This window comes from Antechinus flavipes, chromosome 2 (genome assembly GCF_016432865.1).
Source record: "Antechinus flavipes isolate AdamAnt ecotype Samford, QLD, Australia chromosome 2, AdamAnt_v2, whole genome shotgun sequence".
Lineage (NCBI taxonomy): Eukaryota > Metazoa > Chordata > Mammalia > Dasyuromorphia > Dasyuridae > Antechinus > Antechinus flavipes.
In genome coordinates this window covers 543399669-543414860 of record NC_067399.1, presented here as the reverse complement: position 1 = coordinate 543414860, position 15192 = coordinate 543399669, and the positions used below count along the sequence as shown (strand labels likewise).

General features: G+C 35.7%; 1 protein-coding gene and 1 long non-coding RNA gene across 6 annotated transcripts in view; one reads left to right on the top strand and one right to left on the bottom strand.

The window, feature by feature from the left end:
- LOC127551288 (uncharacterized) overlaps positions 1-15192 on the bottom strand; it is a 73546-nt gene that overhangs the window by 29252 nt on the left and 29102 nt on the right. The window lies entirely within an intron of this gene.
- Positions 1-15192, top strand: part of LOC127551287 (inter-alpha-trypsin inhibitor-like) — a 90587-nt gene that overhangs the window by 66443 nt on the left and 8952 nt on the right. For both annotated transcript variants that reach the window (XM_051980897.1, XM_051980898.1), the window contains exons 4-5: positions 10681-10725; positions 12865-12955. In XM_051980897.1, coding sequence (XP_051836857.1) covers positions 10681-10725; positions 12865-12955 — 136 coding nt within the window. The remainder of the gene's footprint in view (positions 1-10680; positions 10726-12864; positions 12956-15192) is intronic.

Sequence of the window (15192 nt, the reverse complement as noted above, 5' to 3'; positions counted from 1 at the left end):
GTCAGGAGCAGAGAGCTGAGGGGGATGAAATAGTGAACATAGCTGGCTTCTTTAAAAATGGAATCTGTGGGAGATACTGTCTAATTGTGTAGAAAGGGCTATACAGATGGAATGATATTCTAGAATTAGAAAGTCTGCTCTGCTCTGGGCTGGACTGGAATCAGGTAGATTTAATGGGATATATGATTGTCCACCAATCAAGACAGATAGCCCCTAAATTGATAAGACAGATGGCAAGAAGATGACCAAGGTGATATTTTATTTGTTAAAATTAATTAACCTAAATTTAAATACTTATAAGCCAGTTTAGCTTGTTGTATTCATATTTAATAATAATTTTCATTACTTATTAATTTTTTTTAAAATGAGGGCAATCTGTTTAGCCTCATGGTCCAAAGATAGATGGCATGCAAAAGCATATAAGCTGTATCACCCTGCCCCATCCCAACCCCAAAAAAGCTAACCAAAAAAATTCTAACTACAACCACAAATTTGATTTAAATAAGACACGAGAAGTTAATTTTATTCTGAAACATATTTTCAGCTTAATATTGTTGTTACTAGGGGATAAGTAACATAATGTGCTGCCCCAATGGTATTTTAAAGACTACAGCTGGAATGCCCATATGTAGCTTGATTACCCAAATGCATCATCTTCCCCAGCTGACATTTACTATGCCCACTCACTCAGATACATGGCAGTGTTCCAGACACTTAAAACATGGAGAAATTCTAGGTAAATGGAATTTACTCTAACTAAATGTTGATTAGTAACATTTTGCATCTTCTAACCCCCCATGTCTTCTATAAGGCTTGAAAAGATCTTGGCAACTGGTACCATCACTTCATGGCAAATAGAGGGAGAAGAAATGGAAGTAGGATCTGCTTTTATTTTCTTGGGTTCAAAAGAGTAACCACAGACAGTGACTGCAGCCATGAAAGTAAAACATGCTTGTTCCTTGAAAGGAAAGTTCTGGCAAATCTGAACATTATACTAAACAGCAGAGACATCACCTTGTTGAAAAAGGTCTATTCAGTCAAAAGCTATGGGTTTTCCAGTAACAATGTATGACTATGAGAGTAAGACTACAAGGAAAAGCGAAGTGCTGCAGAATCAATGCTTTTTGAATTGTAAGACTAGAGATTTTTTAGAGTCCTCTGGATACCAAAGGGATCAAATCAGTCAATACTTAAAGAAATAAATTCAGAGTATGCACTGGATGATCAAATACTGAAGCTGAAACTTAAACACTTTGGTGACATGAGAAGATGGAGACTCATTAGAAAAGATCCTGATTTTAGGAAAGATTGAAGGCAAAAGGAAAGAAGGACATCACAGGGTGAGATGGATAGATAGTGTCATGAAAACAATGAACATTAACTTGAACAGATTTGGGAATTGGTAGAGGAGAAAAGGACCTGATGTGCTATGATCCATGGGGGTCATAAAGAACTAGATTAACATCACTTGAATGACCAAACAACAACAGAGCAGCAAAATTTGGCCCTTGCCAGCTTCTTCATACCATAAATTTGTTTTATGAAGATTCTAAACTGGAACATTCCATGTTTCATTCCAAGATCTGGACACCAAAGGACTTCTCCATTTCAATTTGGTTCAATTAAATATGTTTTACTTAAAAGCCTTCTGGGTTAGGGAAGCAATAAACTGGGGAAACATTTTTACATCCAAAGGATCTGATAAAGGCCTCATTTCTAAAATATAGAGAGAATTGACTCAAATTTATAATAGTTCAAGCCATTCTCCAATTGATAAATGGTCAAAGGATATGAACAGACAATTTTCAGATGAAGAAATTGAAACTATTTGTAGCCACATAAAAAGGTGTTCCAAATCACTATTGATCAGAGAAATGCAAATTAAAACAACTCTGAGATCCCACTACACACCTCTCAGATTGGCTAAGATGACAGGAAAAAATAATGACCAATGTTGGAGGGGATGTGTGAAAACTGGGACACTGATACATTGTTGGTGGAATTGTGAAAACATCCAGCCATTCTGGAGAGCAATTTGGAACTATGCTCAAAAACTTATCAAGCTGTGCATACCCTTTGACCCAGCAGTGTTTCTACTGGGCTTATATCCCAAAGAGATACTAAAGAAGGGAAAGGGACCTGTATGTGCCAAAATGTTTGTGGCAGCCCTGTTTGTAGTGGCCAGAAACTGGAAACTGACTAGATATCCATCAATTGGAGAATAGCTACTACAAAACAGAATAAATTATGGTATATGAATGCTATGGAATACTATTATTCTGTAAGAAATGACCAACAAGATGATTTTAGAGAGGCTTGGAGAGACTTACATGAACTGATGCTAAATAAAATGAGAAGAACCAGGAGATCATTATAAATGGCAACAACAAGACAATACAATTATCAATTCTGATGGACGTGGCTCTCTTCAATATTGAGATGATTCAAACCAGTTCCACTTGTGCAGTGATGAAGAAAGCCATCTACACCCAGAGAGAGGATGGTGGGAACAGAGTGTGGAATAAAACATAGCATTCTCACTCGCTCTATTGTTATTTGGTTGCATTTGGTTGTTTTCTTTCTCAGTTTTTCTTTTTCTTTCTTCTTGATCTGATTTTTCTTGCGCAACAAAATAATTGTATAAATATGTATATATATGTTGGATCTAACATGTATTTCAGCATATTTAACATGTATTGGACTATCTGACAGCTAGTGGGGTAAAAAGGGGAAAATTTGCAATAAAAGGTTATGCAAGAGTCAATGTTGGAAAAACTACCCATGCTTTATAAATAAAAAGCTTCAATTAAAAAAAATAAAAATAAAAGCCTTCTGGGTTCAAGGCTTTAGGATATAGGAATCAAAAAAAACTCTCTGAATTTACAGGAGAAATATCTGTAAGGTGTAATTGTTCAGCATCCTCACCAATGCAGGCCTACAATCCTTCTGTGACTTGGTAGACAAAATTTAGGCACTGCCTGAAGCATACAACCGTTAAAGTGATTTGCTCAAGATGACACTTTGAACTCAGAATTTCCTGATTAGGAACTCATCTTTCTTTCTTTCTTTTTTTAAATAACGAGTTTATTTATTTATTTTTTATTATTATTTTCTATTATAGCTTTTTATTTACAAGTTATATGTATGGGTAATTTTACAGCATTGACAATTGCCAAACCTTTTGTTCCATTTTTTCCCCTCCTTTCTCGCCATCCTCTCCTCCCAGATGGCAGGTTGACCAATACATGTTAAATATGTTAAAGTATAAGTTAAATACAATATATGTATACATGTCCAAACAATTATTTTGCTGTACAAAAAGAATCGGACTTTGAAATAGTGTACAATTAGCCTATGAAGGAAATCAAAAATGCAGGCGGACAAAAATAGAGGGATTTGGAATTCTTTATAGTAGTTCACACTCATTTCTCAGAGTTCTTTTGCTGGGTGTAGCTGGTTCAATGCATTACTGCTCTATTGGAACCGATTTGGTTCATCTCATTGCTGAAGATGGCCATGTCCATCAGAATTGATCATTGTGTAGTATTGTTGTTGAGATAGATAATGATTTTCTGGTCCTCCTCATTTCACTCAGCATCAATTCATGTGAGTCTCTCCAGGCCTTTCTGAAATCATGCTGTTGGTCATTTCTTACAGAATAATAATATTCTATAATATTCATATGCCACAATTTATTCAGTCATTCTCCAATTGATGGGCATCCACTCAGTTTCCAGTTTCTTGCCACTGCAAAGAGGGCTGCCACAAACAGTCTTGCACATACAGGTCCCTTTCCCCTCTTTAAGATCTCTTTGGGATATAAGTAGTAACACTGCTGGATCAAAGGGTATGCACAGCTTGATAAATTTTTGAGCATAGGAACTCATCTTTCTACCCATTTCTCCAGAGTTGCTTCTAAGGCCCTAAAGATAAAAAGAAACAAATAAAAATAAACTCCCTGTCTTTGAGGAGTTTAGTCAAATCAGTAAGCCCTAAGCATTTAAATTAAGCATTTAAAATGTGGTAGGTCAAAGTTAGCAGTTAACTTTGCTAAAGCAAAAAGAAAGAATTTACATCCTAATGAGGAAAGACAGAACCTAAAAAAGAAGGAGCAGGAGATACCTTGTTGGGCTGGGAGGGCCATGGTGGAGAAAAAAAGTCCAGAGAATCAGGAATTGAGCCTGAATAGGAATGAAGGAATAACCATGGCTGGCCTGAGTCCTTCCTTAAAATGGAAGTTCCAGGAGGAACTGATCAGAAGAAGGAGACACAGGGACAGAAGGAGACACTCTAGGATCTCCTAGAGCAAGAAAACTGTGGGAAACAGTGAAGAAAGAAGGCCAGGAAGTCCGAAGTGGAGCTTAGAGCAGAATAAAGGATTATTAAATTACTGGGTAATTTGCTGCCAGTCAATGCATCTGTATAGTTATCAGTCACTCATGTTCTGTCAAGGAGTGTATTTACATGATTGTTTAGGTCACTGTTTCAGTTACCTTTTTCTTTGGTTATATTTCTCTTGCTTCTATCTTGTTCCAAGTTAAAAACCTAGGAATTCTGGTTCTGGGGGTGAATTCCCTTCCTTACACCATCTTTTAGTCCAGCTTCTTCAGCCTCAGAGGCTATTTCCCAAATAGGGGATTGGGTGAGTATTGCATTTATGCCAGACCAACTTTATCTCCCCATTCCACCTCCAGCATTCCTCAAATAATTATATACCTAAAAGAGTTCACTAAGTGGATTTCTTTTCTTTTAATGTATCAAGGAGAAATAAAACAGAAGAAGGAAGTAAACAAAACATTCAAAGGGGAGGAAGAGTTGGTCATCAAAAAAAGGGTAATCTAGCCGATGACATTCTGACTGCCAGGAGCAGTAAGAGGCTTCCTCCTCAAATACCAGATGGTGCAGTCCTTGGTGCCCACTCCTCTGCTCAGTCCCGGAGGAAAGAGAAATATCTCTGAGGAGCACCTTTCCTGAGCCAGTTTCAGTCTGTAGCGGACAGGAGCTACCATTTGTAGTTGCTAGTCTTTTTTTTGATTACAAGTTCTGAGGAGGAAGCAGGTTACCTCTTATTTCTCTCCCTCAAAATAGAGAACAAATCTGCTCTTTTCCAACTTTGTGTCCCTCTCTCTTCCATCTTCCTTCTCTTTCCCAGAACATTCCACAAAACAATCATTTTCTGTCTCTCTCGCTTTCTCTCTGTGTGTCTTTACATTTCTCTACCCCTTTCTCTCTGTTGAGTTCTCTCTTTCTCTCTTTCACACACACATACATATACACACATCTTCTATACTCCTCAGAATATCCATTGCTATATATTTTGGGAATTTGTACTTCAAAAACAAGGGCTAAATAAACATCAGCTATTAGTATTATTTATTAAACTATAAATAGAGCATACGTTTTTAAATAACCTGTCATTTGAGAAATCTCATCATTACTTATTGAAGTTGTACTTTTTATCTAAAGTGGAATCTCTTCAAATTCATCTGAAATTTAAAAAAAAAAAACAAGAAATTGCGACTGGTGTGGATGATAGACCCTCACCCCACCCAATAACCTAACCATGTTGGGGACAGTTTTTTACCATATATAGTTACATTTAAAGGCACAAGATGTGATCCAATGTCTAAACTCATATGATTACAAATCCTGTCATAAATGTAGTTCACATTTATAAGTTTTAATAACACTGTGAGTCAGGTAGTAATGAGTCATCTCCATTTAACAGATAAGGAAAATGATTCTCTAAGACACTAGATAATGCAATTTAAATTAGAGTGTTAGTTTTTAAGTTCTGAATTTGAATTTTGCCCAAGTCTTTTACTACATGACCATGACTTGGCAGTCATTTTATATCTCTCAGCTTCAGTTTCCTCCTATGTAAAATGAGGATAATAGTAGTGCTTATTTCACCTTGTGATAAGATAATATATGTAAAGTGTTGTGTTTTGTAAATTTAAAATATTATGTACTTGCTAGTTATTAACATTAAGTGATTTGCCCATGATTAATGGGGCAATAAGTGTCACAGGTAGGTTTTTGAAAACTGGCCTCAAATCTGGATTCAATATCCATTCATCCATGCCATGTTATTTCCTCAATAAAACTTCTACTATATTTAATTCAAGAAATCTTTTATTTCTTCTTAGTTCTAAAATGTCATTAGATTTTTCTAAAATGATAGCTCTTTCAAAATCAAATATATATTTTAAGTACTTTCAAAACTACACTATTCTTGAAAATTCAGCAAATTTTCAATAATAAATGAGCCTATCTGATTTTTCTTCTCTACTACTCACTGTCTCTTTTTCTTGCCTATAGCTTTAGCTAAACCAAAGTCAGAACAAAGGGAATCAGGAAGTGAAGGGCAGAGTCTTACAACAGTGTTTTATGGGCCTATAAAATGTATCCCTTCTCCTGGAAACCACTATAGATAAGAAACCCCTATTCCATGGTGTGATTCACAAATAAGTAGGTTATATGCCTGAGCTATGGTGTGTGATATATCTAAATATACAAATGCATATTGAAGTATAATATGTATGCATACACACATATATTTCCATATATGCACACATATATGCACACATACCCATAATAGACACAATCGGTTGCCTCTTGAATAACTGCCAATGAGAATATAAAAATTTACATATTCATGTAGAAAAGGATTAACAGCCATTCTGGGTAATTTTTGGCCCAATGCCCATATGAGAATGTGAAAATCTCGTAATTAGAATAAATTAAACAGCCCAGTTAATTGTATAAGATAGATGAAAATAAAAAAAAAAAAAAACCAACCCTCTTAACTCTTTGTTCCCCTGAATATATTTTGTGCAGTCCCACTTCCATCCATACCTTTGTTCATGTCATTATCCCCCTCAGAAATGTCTTACTTCTTGTACCTATTCTTTTTAAAATCAATTTTATTGATATCTTTTAATTTTATGTCATCTACATTTCCCAATGTATCCCTCACATCTCCTATAAATACACAAAAGAGAAAGAAAACCAGTCCCATAACATAACATAATGTCTTTATTTCCACAAAGAAGTTCAGGAAAGGGCATATTTTCTCATATTCTTTCTTTTGAGCAGAAATTGGCTCCAAAGAATAAGATAATATTTGGGAAGTGCTTAGCACAGAGCCTGGCACATAGTGGGCACTTAGCAAATCTTTATCCTTTTCTCTCCTCATCCCTTCATTATAATTTGGTTTGGATTTTTGATAATTTTGTTCCTTTGAGGGCAGGGATTATTTCCTATATTTGCATCTCCAGTACCTGAAACATAATACAGTTATCCCTTTCACATCTCAGGGATTAGAGGTACAGGTTCCTGTGATCTGAAAAATCCAAGTAAAATTTTTTTGTACTAATGAAGTCTATTTTTTTTTTTTTAGGGCGTGTTTATAGTACTTTATTGTAAAGTTTGGGTTAATTATTTGGTCATAGGCTCTGTGTCACCTGCTGTGCTTTGCAGGTCATCTGTGGCTTTATCAAACCCCTCCCCCAACTCTCATTTAATTTCTCATGCCAACCTCCCCTCTCCCCCTGACAAATAAAAACTGCAACAAAGAAATAGAGAAAGTCAAGAAGTGGAAGGGATAACTGTGGAAACTAATAAATACCTGCTGAATGACTGATAAAGGCAGTTATTTACTGTCTTTTTACATGGTTTTACATTTACATTGTATAAACTATTGGATATAATGTTTTTTTTTTTTCTAATCCTGTTTATTTCATTTTGCATCAATTCATGACGATTTGCCTTCCCGGGCATCTCTATATTAATGTTCATTATGCCCTAAAGTAGAAAAGGAAGGTGATGAATCAGAATCAGATACAGATTCTAAGAACTAGAAGTGGAGAGGGAAGAAACGGGATTATATAGAGCTGAGCCAAGAATCAGTAGCCTTGGGGCAACCAATAAAAAAAAGAAAGAGAAGGTAAGACTGAGCCCTGCAGAAAAAGGAGATATCAAAGGAAAATTCATTAGCTCTAAAAGTATCTGAAAACAGAATACAAGGGATGATTCCACCAGGGTACCAACCAATTCAAAGACTGAGAGAAATACAGATGGGGGAGGGCGAGGTCTGCTCTTTCTTTAACTTACCTTACTGATGTCCATCAAAAATATTCTTATATGTGTGAGTATAAACAGAAATACTCTAATATAATTATATCAAAAGATATAAAAACAAAAAGCCTCAATAACTTGAATGTTATCTCAACCATAAAGAGTTTAGGGGTTAATTCAAGATAAAATAAATGTTAATGTAGGCAGAGGGCTCATGTTCTGCCTAAAAGTTGGGAATTCTCCTAACTAGATACTCAGAGTGATTGTATTTACCACTTTTCACTTAAAACTCCATAGAGCAGCAGAGGAAACAACCATATGGACATAAGGTGTCATTATATTCTCTGTAGGCTTAAAACAAGCTAATTATTATAATAGGGTGAGATATATATATATATATTACAATGTAAATGGAAAATAATCTCAGAAAGAAGGTTCTAGCAATTGGGAGAGGGCATAGGAGTGAAGAGAGCAGGAAAGTCCTCTGCAGAAGGTAGGAAGGCAGCCAAGGAAGCAAGGAGGATGGCAATGGGGGTAGAGGTTAGGCACTGCAAGCTTGAAAGATAGCCAGTACAAAAGGGCTAAGTCCAGAAATGTCAGGTCACCTATGATCAATCTAGGTAAATAGGTAGGTGTAGCCAGAGCATAAGGAATGTGAAAAGAAACCAACTGTAAGAAGACTGGAAAGGTAGGATGGGGTCAGAATTTGAAGGTCTTTAAATGCCAATGAGGATTTTGTATTTGATCCTGGAGGTAACAGGGAGCCATTAGAATTTATTAAATGTTGGAGTAAAGTCATCCTGAAGTTTAGGAAAATCATGTTGGCATTTGACTAGATGGATTTCGATGGAAAGAGTTTTGATGTGGGAAGCCTAATCAGTACCCCACCCATCACTTACCCAGTCCTTTCTGTTCAGGATATTGCTCCAACAGAAGTCCAGATTGTTAGAAGGTCCCAAAAGTCCTTTTTTTTATTATAGCTTTTTATTTACAAAATATATGCATGGGTAATTTTTCAGCATTGACAATTGTAAAACCTTTTGTTCTAATTTTTCCCCTCCTCCCCCCACCTCACCCAGATGGCAGGTAGACCAACACATGTTAAATATGTTAAAGTATAAGTTAAATACAATATATGTATACATTTCCATACAGTTATTTTGCTGCACAAAAAGAATAGGACTTTGAAATAGTGTACAATTAACCTGTGAAGGAAATAAAAAATGCAGGCGGACAAAAATAGGGGGATTGGGAATTCTATGTAGTGATTCATAGTCATCTCCCAGCATTCTTTTGCTGGATGTAGCTGGTTCAATTCATTACTGCTCTATTGGAACTGATTTATTTAGTCCATCTCATTGTTGAAAAAGGCCAAGTCCATCAGAATTGATCATCATATAGTATTGTTGTTGAAGTATATGATGATCTCCTGGTTCTGCTCATTTTACTCAGCATCAGTTCATGTAAGTCTCTCCAGGCCTTTCTGAAATCATCCTGCTGCTCATTTCTTACAGAACAACAATATTCCATAATATTCATACAACATGTTTTACTCAGCCATTCTTCAATTGATGGGCATCCATTCAGTTTCCATTTCTGGCCACTACAAAAAGGGCTGCCACAAACATTTTTGCACATGTGGGTCCCTTTCCCTCCTTTAATATCTCTTTGGGGTATAAGCCCAATAGTAACACTGCTGGATCAAAGAGTATACACAGTTTGATAACTTCCAAAAATCCTTTTTGAACTCTATCACAACTTCTTTTAAGGACCATTTATAATTTTCATTGATAAATGGGCCAAACCCTTTTGGAATTCACAGATTGTGTTGTGGTTTTTGGATCTTTGTATCCCTAGGTCTAACAAAGTATCTTGTACACTATAAATGTATTATGTTTGTTGGATTTTTTTTTTTTTTTTACATTTCTCACCTCTTGTGAATAATTAGTTCCATAAGTTTCTTTCTGCAGGTGAGGTATGTGGAGTGGGAATTACTTCCTTTTACGATACAAGTTTCAACAAGTTTTTCTTCTGAACAAGTCTGGGTTCACTCTAATTTGATTATTCACAGGACCTTAGCAGATTATTAAATCCAGAGATGCCAAACATATACTTCCAAATAGTACCTGAGCCAGATTGTGATTGTGATTGGAAAATGTTTGACAAAAAAACAAAAATACAATCAAATAATATTACATTTTAAACCTAAATCAATATATAGTCCATAGGGATCTTTATATATGGGTTAGTGGCTCTCACTTCCATTTGCGTTTAACACCACAGATTTAGTCCAACCCCTTTATCTATAGGTGACAAAACTGAGACTTCTTAAAGATAAAATGACTTTTGCAGTCATATAAGGTAATGGGTAACAGAGCGGAACATTGGTATTACATTCTCTGGATCACATATTCAGCAGTCTTTCTTCTGTACCCCATTGCCTAAATGTTTCAGTTCTGACTTTTTTAGCTCCATCTTTCTAGACTCAAGAATCTCAGACTTTTTTGTCTTTCCTCATATAAAGCATGTATCCCCAAAGGAGAAAGTAAACAAAACTTTGGGATGCCACCCAAACTAACATGCATTTGTTTGCACTTTCAGCTGACAATGGCCTGTTCTGGGATGAGGATGAAGAAATTAACATTGGTAAGGAAGTATATAGTTTTTTTTAAATTTCCTTCCTTTCCCCTCAATAATAGCTAATTCTCAGAGAACAAAGGATGGCCAAAAGGCAAGAGAAAGACAAACAAAGGTAAAATGTGTCATATTATTATTTATTCTCATTTTGGGGGGGAGAAAAAGTTTTTTAAGGAATAATAAAAAATGCAGCATGAAACCTGGAGGAGAGAAGTATGGTGTATTTAAAAATAAGAGTTGAAATGGAGTTGGTGGGCTAAGAACTCTAAAGTTGAAAAATGAGGACTGAGGAAAGGGAGACAAAGAATTAACTTTGAATGTACCTCACATTCTGTTCAAAAGATTAATCTATTAAATCTGTTAAAAGATTAATTATCTCTTCAATCTGATTGACTTGGAGCCAGAAGGCCTGGGTTCAAGTTTCCCCTCTGCCACTGACTCACAGATTGATATTAGGCAAATCATATTCCTTTCATCTAGAAAAACATCTTAAAAAACAACTGCCTTCTGATGAGATTGTACAGGAAAGCAGAAAAATTCAAGCCAAAGGAAACAGACTTATAAAGGAGGAAATTCTAGAAATTTGAGGAATAATAAAAAGACCAGAGATTGAATTGAAGGAAAGAAAAATTGAAGAGGAAAGCTTTGAGTTAGGGAAAAAAAAAATCTGGAGATATGATCTATTGTATGGCATGATATATTAAGAGATCCTTCAAAAGGTAGAGGAACCAGTTATTTCTAAACAATATTTAAACATTTTTACTGAAGAAAAACATCCAGGGTATACAAACTGTAAAATTATTTAGATATTATTTTGGTGAAAGATTTTTATTCTAGTTTAGTATCAGAAGAATCCATGATTAAACTGTGTAATTAGAAATGGTTCACTGTCCAAAGATTTCAGGTATATGCTTTGTTCAGTGTCAATAAATTTAAAAAGCGGGTCTTCATAATCACACAGTTGATCTGAGGAGCTAAAAAAGCTAATGAGATCCTAAACTGCATGAAAAAGTTGTATTGTCAGCCTAAGGGAAGTGATAATCTGGCTGGATTCTTCTCTGGTCAGACCACATTTAGGGTTTTGAGCTCAATTCTAGGTATCATATTTTAGGAAAAATGTTGATAAGCTAGAAAGCATCCTGGAGGAGAGCAATGAGGGAGACACTAGGTTACAAGTTCAAGTTAAATTAGTATTGACCAAAGGAACAAGAAATGTTTAATCTAGAAAAAAAATCTTAGGGAGAAGTGTGTGTTTAGATACTGGAAAGGTATAAATTGACTTGTTTGGTTTGGCAAAAGTTGGAGAAGTGGATGGAAGACAGAAAGAGGTAAATTTAGATTTGCTATCTTAACAAATTAGAATCCAAAGCAGAATGGGCTGCTGGGGAAGACTGTAGAGTTCCATTTACCAGAGGCTTTCAAGCAAAGAACACTTGTCTGCTCTGGTATATTAGAGATTTTTTATCTAGATATGGATTAGACAAGATGGTATCTATGATCCTTTTCAACTTTGCTTCTGTGGCTCAGAATTCAATATTCTTGCCATTATATATTATAATCACCTCTGTCTTTGAAATCCAAGTATTGATAAGATTTCTAAGGTCTCTCTCAGTTCAAAGGTTATAGTTTCCAGAGCTGAAAAGAAACATAGATTAAATCCAATTCAGATGCTTCAGGTAGCCATTGAAATAAAACAATGAGTATGCAAATTACAAATGTATGTTGGACATTGGAATTGGGAGGGACCTTAGATATCATTTAGTTTCAGCTTCTCCCCTCATATCATAAAGATGGAAATGAAACTCAGAAAACTGGGGTTATAATAGGCTATTCATTAACATAGGTTGCAAGACCTTTGTAAAATAATGCTTCATTAGCCAAATTAGAATCATTGTAAAATATGCTTTGAAAATACTACAACTTGATTTTTTTTAAAGAAACTTTATATCATTTCTTGCTAATTTAGACCAAGCATTCCCACAGTGCTTCTGAATCTGGGAGGCTTGCTTATTTGCAATCTGAGAACTGGGAAACAGCAGGATCAAGAGCTGCTCCCTCAAGAAGCCAGGACCACTCAATCTTTGAAAGACCAAAGAGTAGCCAAGTTTATGCCATCTTCTACTGGTCATGCTTTCTTTCCTTTTACAGGACTTATAGTGGGAATCATCGTGGGATGTGTGTCAATCATTGTTTTACTTGTAACGCTGACCTTGGTCTTCTTGAAGAAAAAGCAGAAAAAGTAAGGAAAATGCAGGTTTTCCACAGAATTGCGGGTGGGGGTGGGGATTTAACTGGAGGTGGGGAGGGAGGAAAGCATTCCAGGTATGCTCAGTGCTTAGAGAAGAAAGTGTAATGATATTTTTCCTTTCATTTGAAGGCATGAAAAAGAAAGGAATTTTCCAAAGATATAAGCTTTTATTTATTTTATTTTATTTTTAAATAACTTTTTATTGACAGAACCCATGCCAGGGTAGTTTTTTACATTATCTCTTGCACTCACTTCTGTTCCGACTTTTCCCTTCCCTCCCTCCACCCCCTCCCCCATATGGCAAGCAGTCCTTTACATGTTAAATAGAAGATATAAGTTTTTAAAGAAATTCTATTTTTTTAAAGAGTGAGATGATTTCAGTCCATTCTGAAAACATGCTATCCTCATCCCTAAACTTCTAGTGTTCCAAATCAGGCATAGGTAATCCCTTGATTCCTGTGTTGCAAAATTGAATGTCATTTTATTCAAGCAAGGATGTCACATGAATTATATGACTCTTAAGTTGTGTCTGCTTGATTGTTATAGAATGTCAGTGTGATAAGAAAGATACTAAAATATCCTCCCCTTCCTTTTCTCTGCACCCATCCTTCCTCTCTCCCTTTCCTTTTCACTGTCATTGGCACCGTCCCAGATCAGGCCCTCATCACTTCTGGTCTAGGCTATTACAACAGCCTCCTAAGTAGCCTCCTTACCTCTATTCTTCCTCTTCTTCAATACATTCTCCGTACAGTGCCAAAATAGTTCTTCCAATGAATAGATCGGACTCTGGCACTCCATTGTTCAAACATTTTTAATGGGTCCTTATTTGCTACTGGGTAAGATACAAAGTCCCTAGACTTGAATTTAAGGTTTGCCATAATCTTTCTTCCTAATTAATTTCTCTCTCTCTCTCTCTCTCACACACACACACACATATACTCTCTCTCTCACACACATACACACACACACACACACACACACACACACACACACACACACACGCTGTTTCCCCATTTTCTCCCGTATTCCCTCATCTCTATGTTTTTGCCTAGATTATCCCTCTTTCTCTCTGCATACTGAAATTCTCTGCTTTTAAGGTATAGCTCAGGTACTATCTCTTATATGAAGCCATCCCTGATCTCTCCAGTTGAAAGTAATTCCCACTCCTCAAATTTTTTCCAGATCCATTGTCTATTTTAAATTAAATATTTGTTAAGCAGTTAGCACAATGTTAGCATATAGTAGGGTTTTAATAAATGTTCTCTTTCCTTTCCTTCCCTTCTATCTCTCTCTATTGTAATGCTTTATTGCATACTTATTTGTAAGTCTGTGACTTTTTTTTTCTATAAGATTACAAACTCCTTAAGAGAAGGGATTTTATCATTTTTATGTTTTTGTATCTTTAGTTCCTAACACAGAACCTTTGACTAGACTCAGAAATAATAGAATTTTGAGAGAATAAGAGTTTAAATTCTATCCACATGCCACCATTTACTACGAAAGTAATAGGGGGAGATAACTAGGGGACAAACACTTAAAGGGGTGAAGCTACTTTTCAATGCTAAATAGCATGGGACTGAACTTCAATGTAACATTGCTTAGTGCTACCACCTCTATATTCTGTACCTCCCAGACACGGACCTAGAACTCTGGCAGCTTCTAAGAAGCAGGAGGGGTGTTAGCATGACCCTTATCCTGATTTTTAGGCTAGAAATCGATTAGTCTGAGGCTCTAGGAGATAGACAATAGCTCTCTGCTTCACACTCACACACTTTCTAGGTTACTGTGCTTTTTGCTCTAGGTTAATGATGTCTCTCATCATCTTAGCCTAAAGGTTCTAGTGCCTTACACTACTTCTACCCAAGTAATTAAACTTGAGCCTCGATTTACTCACCTGGAAAAGGGAGACAATTTTACCTGTCCTTCTTACCTCACATATTTGTAAGGATCAAATATGATACTGTAAGTGAAAATGCAGTTCTCTACACACATGTAAATCATAATTATTATATTTGATTAAAAAAAAGCCTACATAGCAATTTTGAAATATATAGTAAATAAGGCTTATTATATTTATTAGCTATCATTTTTAGGAGGTATGGAATCAATTTAAACCTGTATTTGATAGTTATTTTCCTTTCCTTTCTGCCTGATTAGTGCCAGGTTACATCTTCATCTGGCTGAAGCATTTTCATTTTCTCATTGTGTGAAATATATTCTGTATGTAT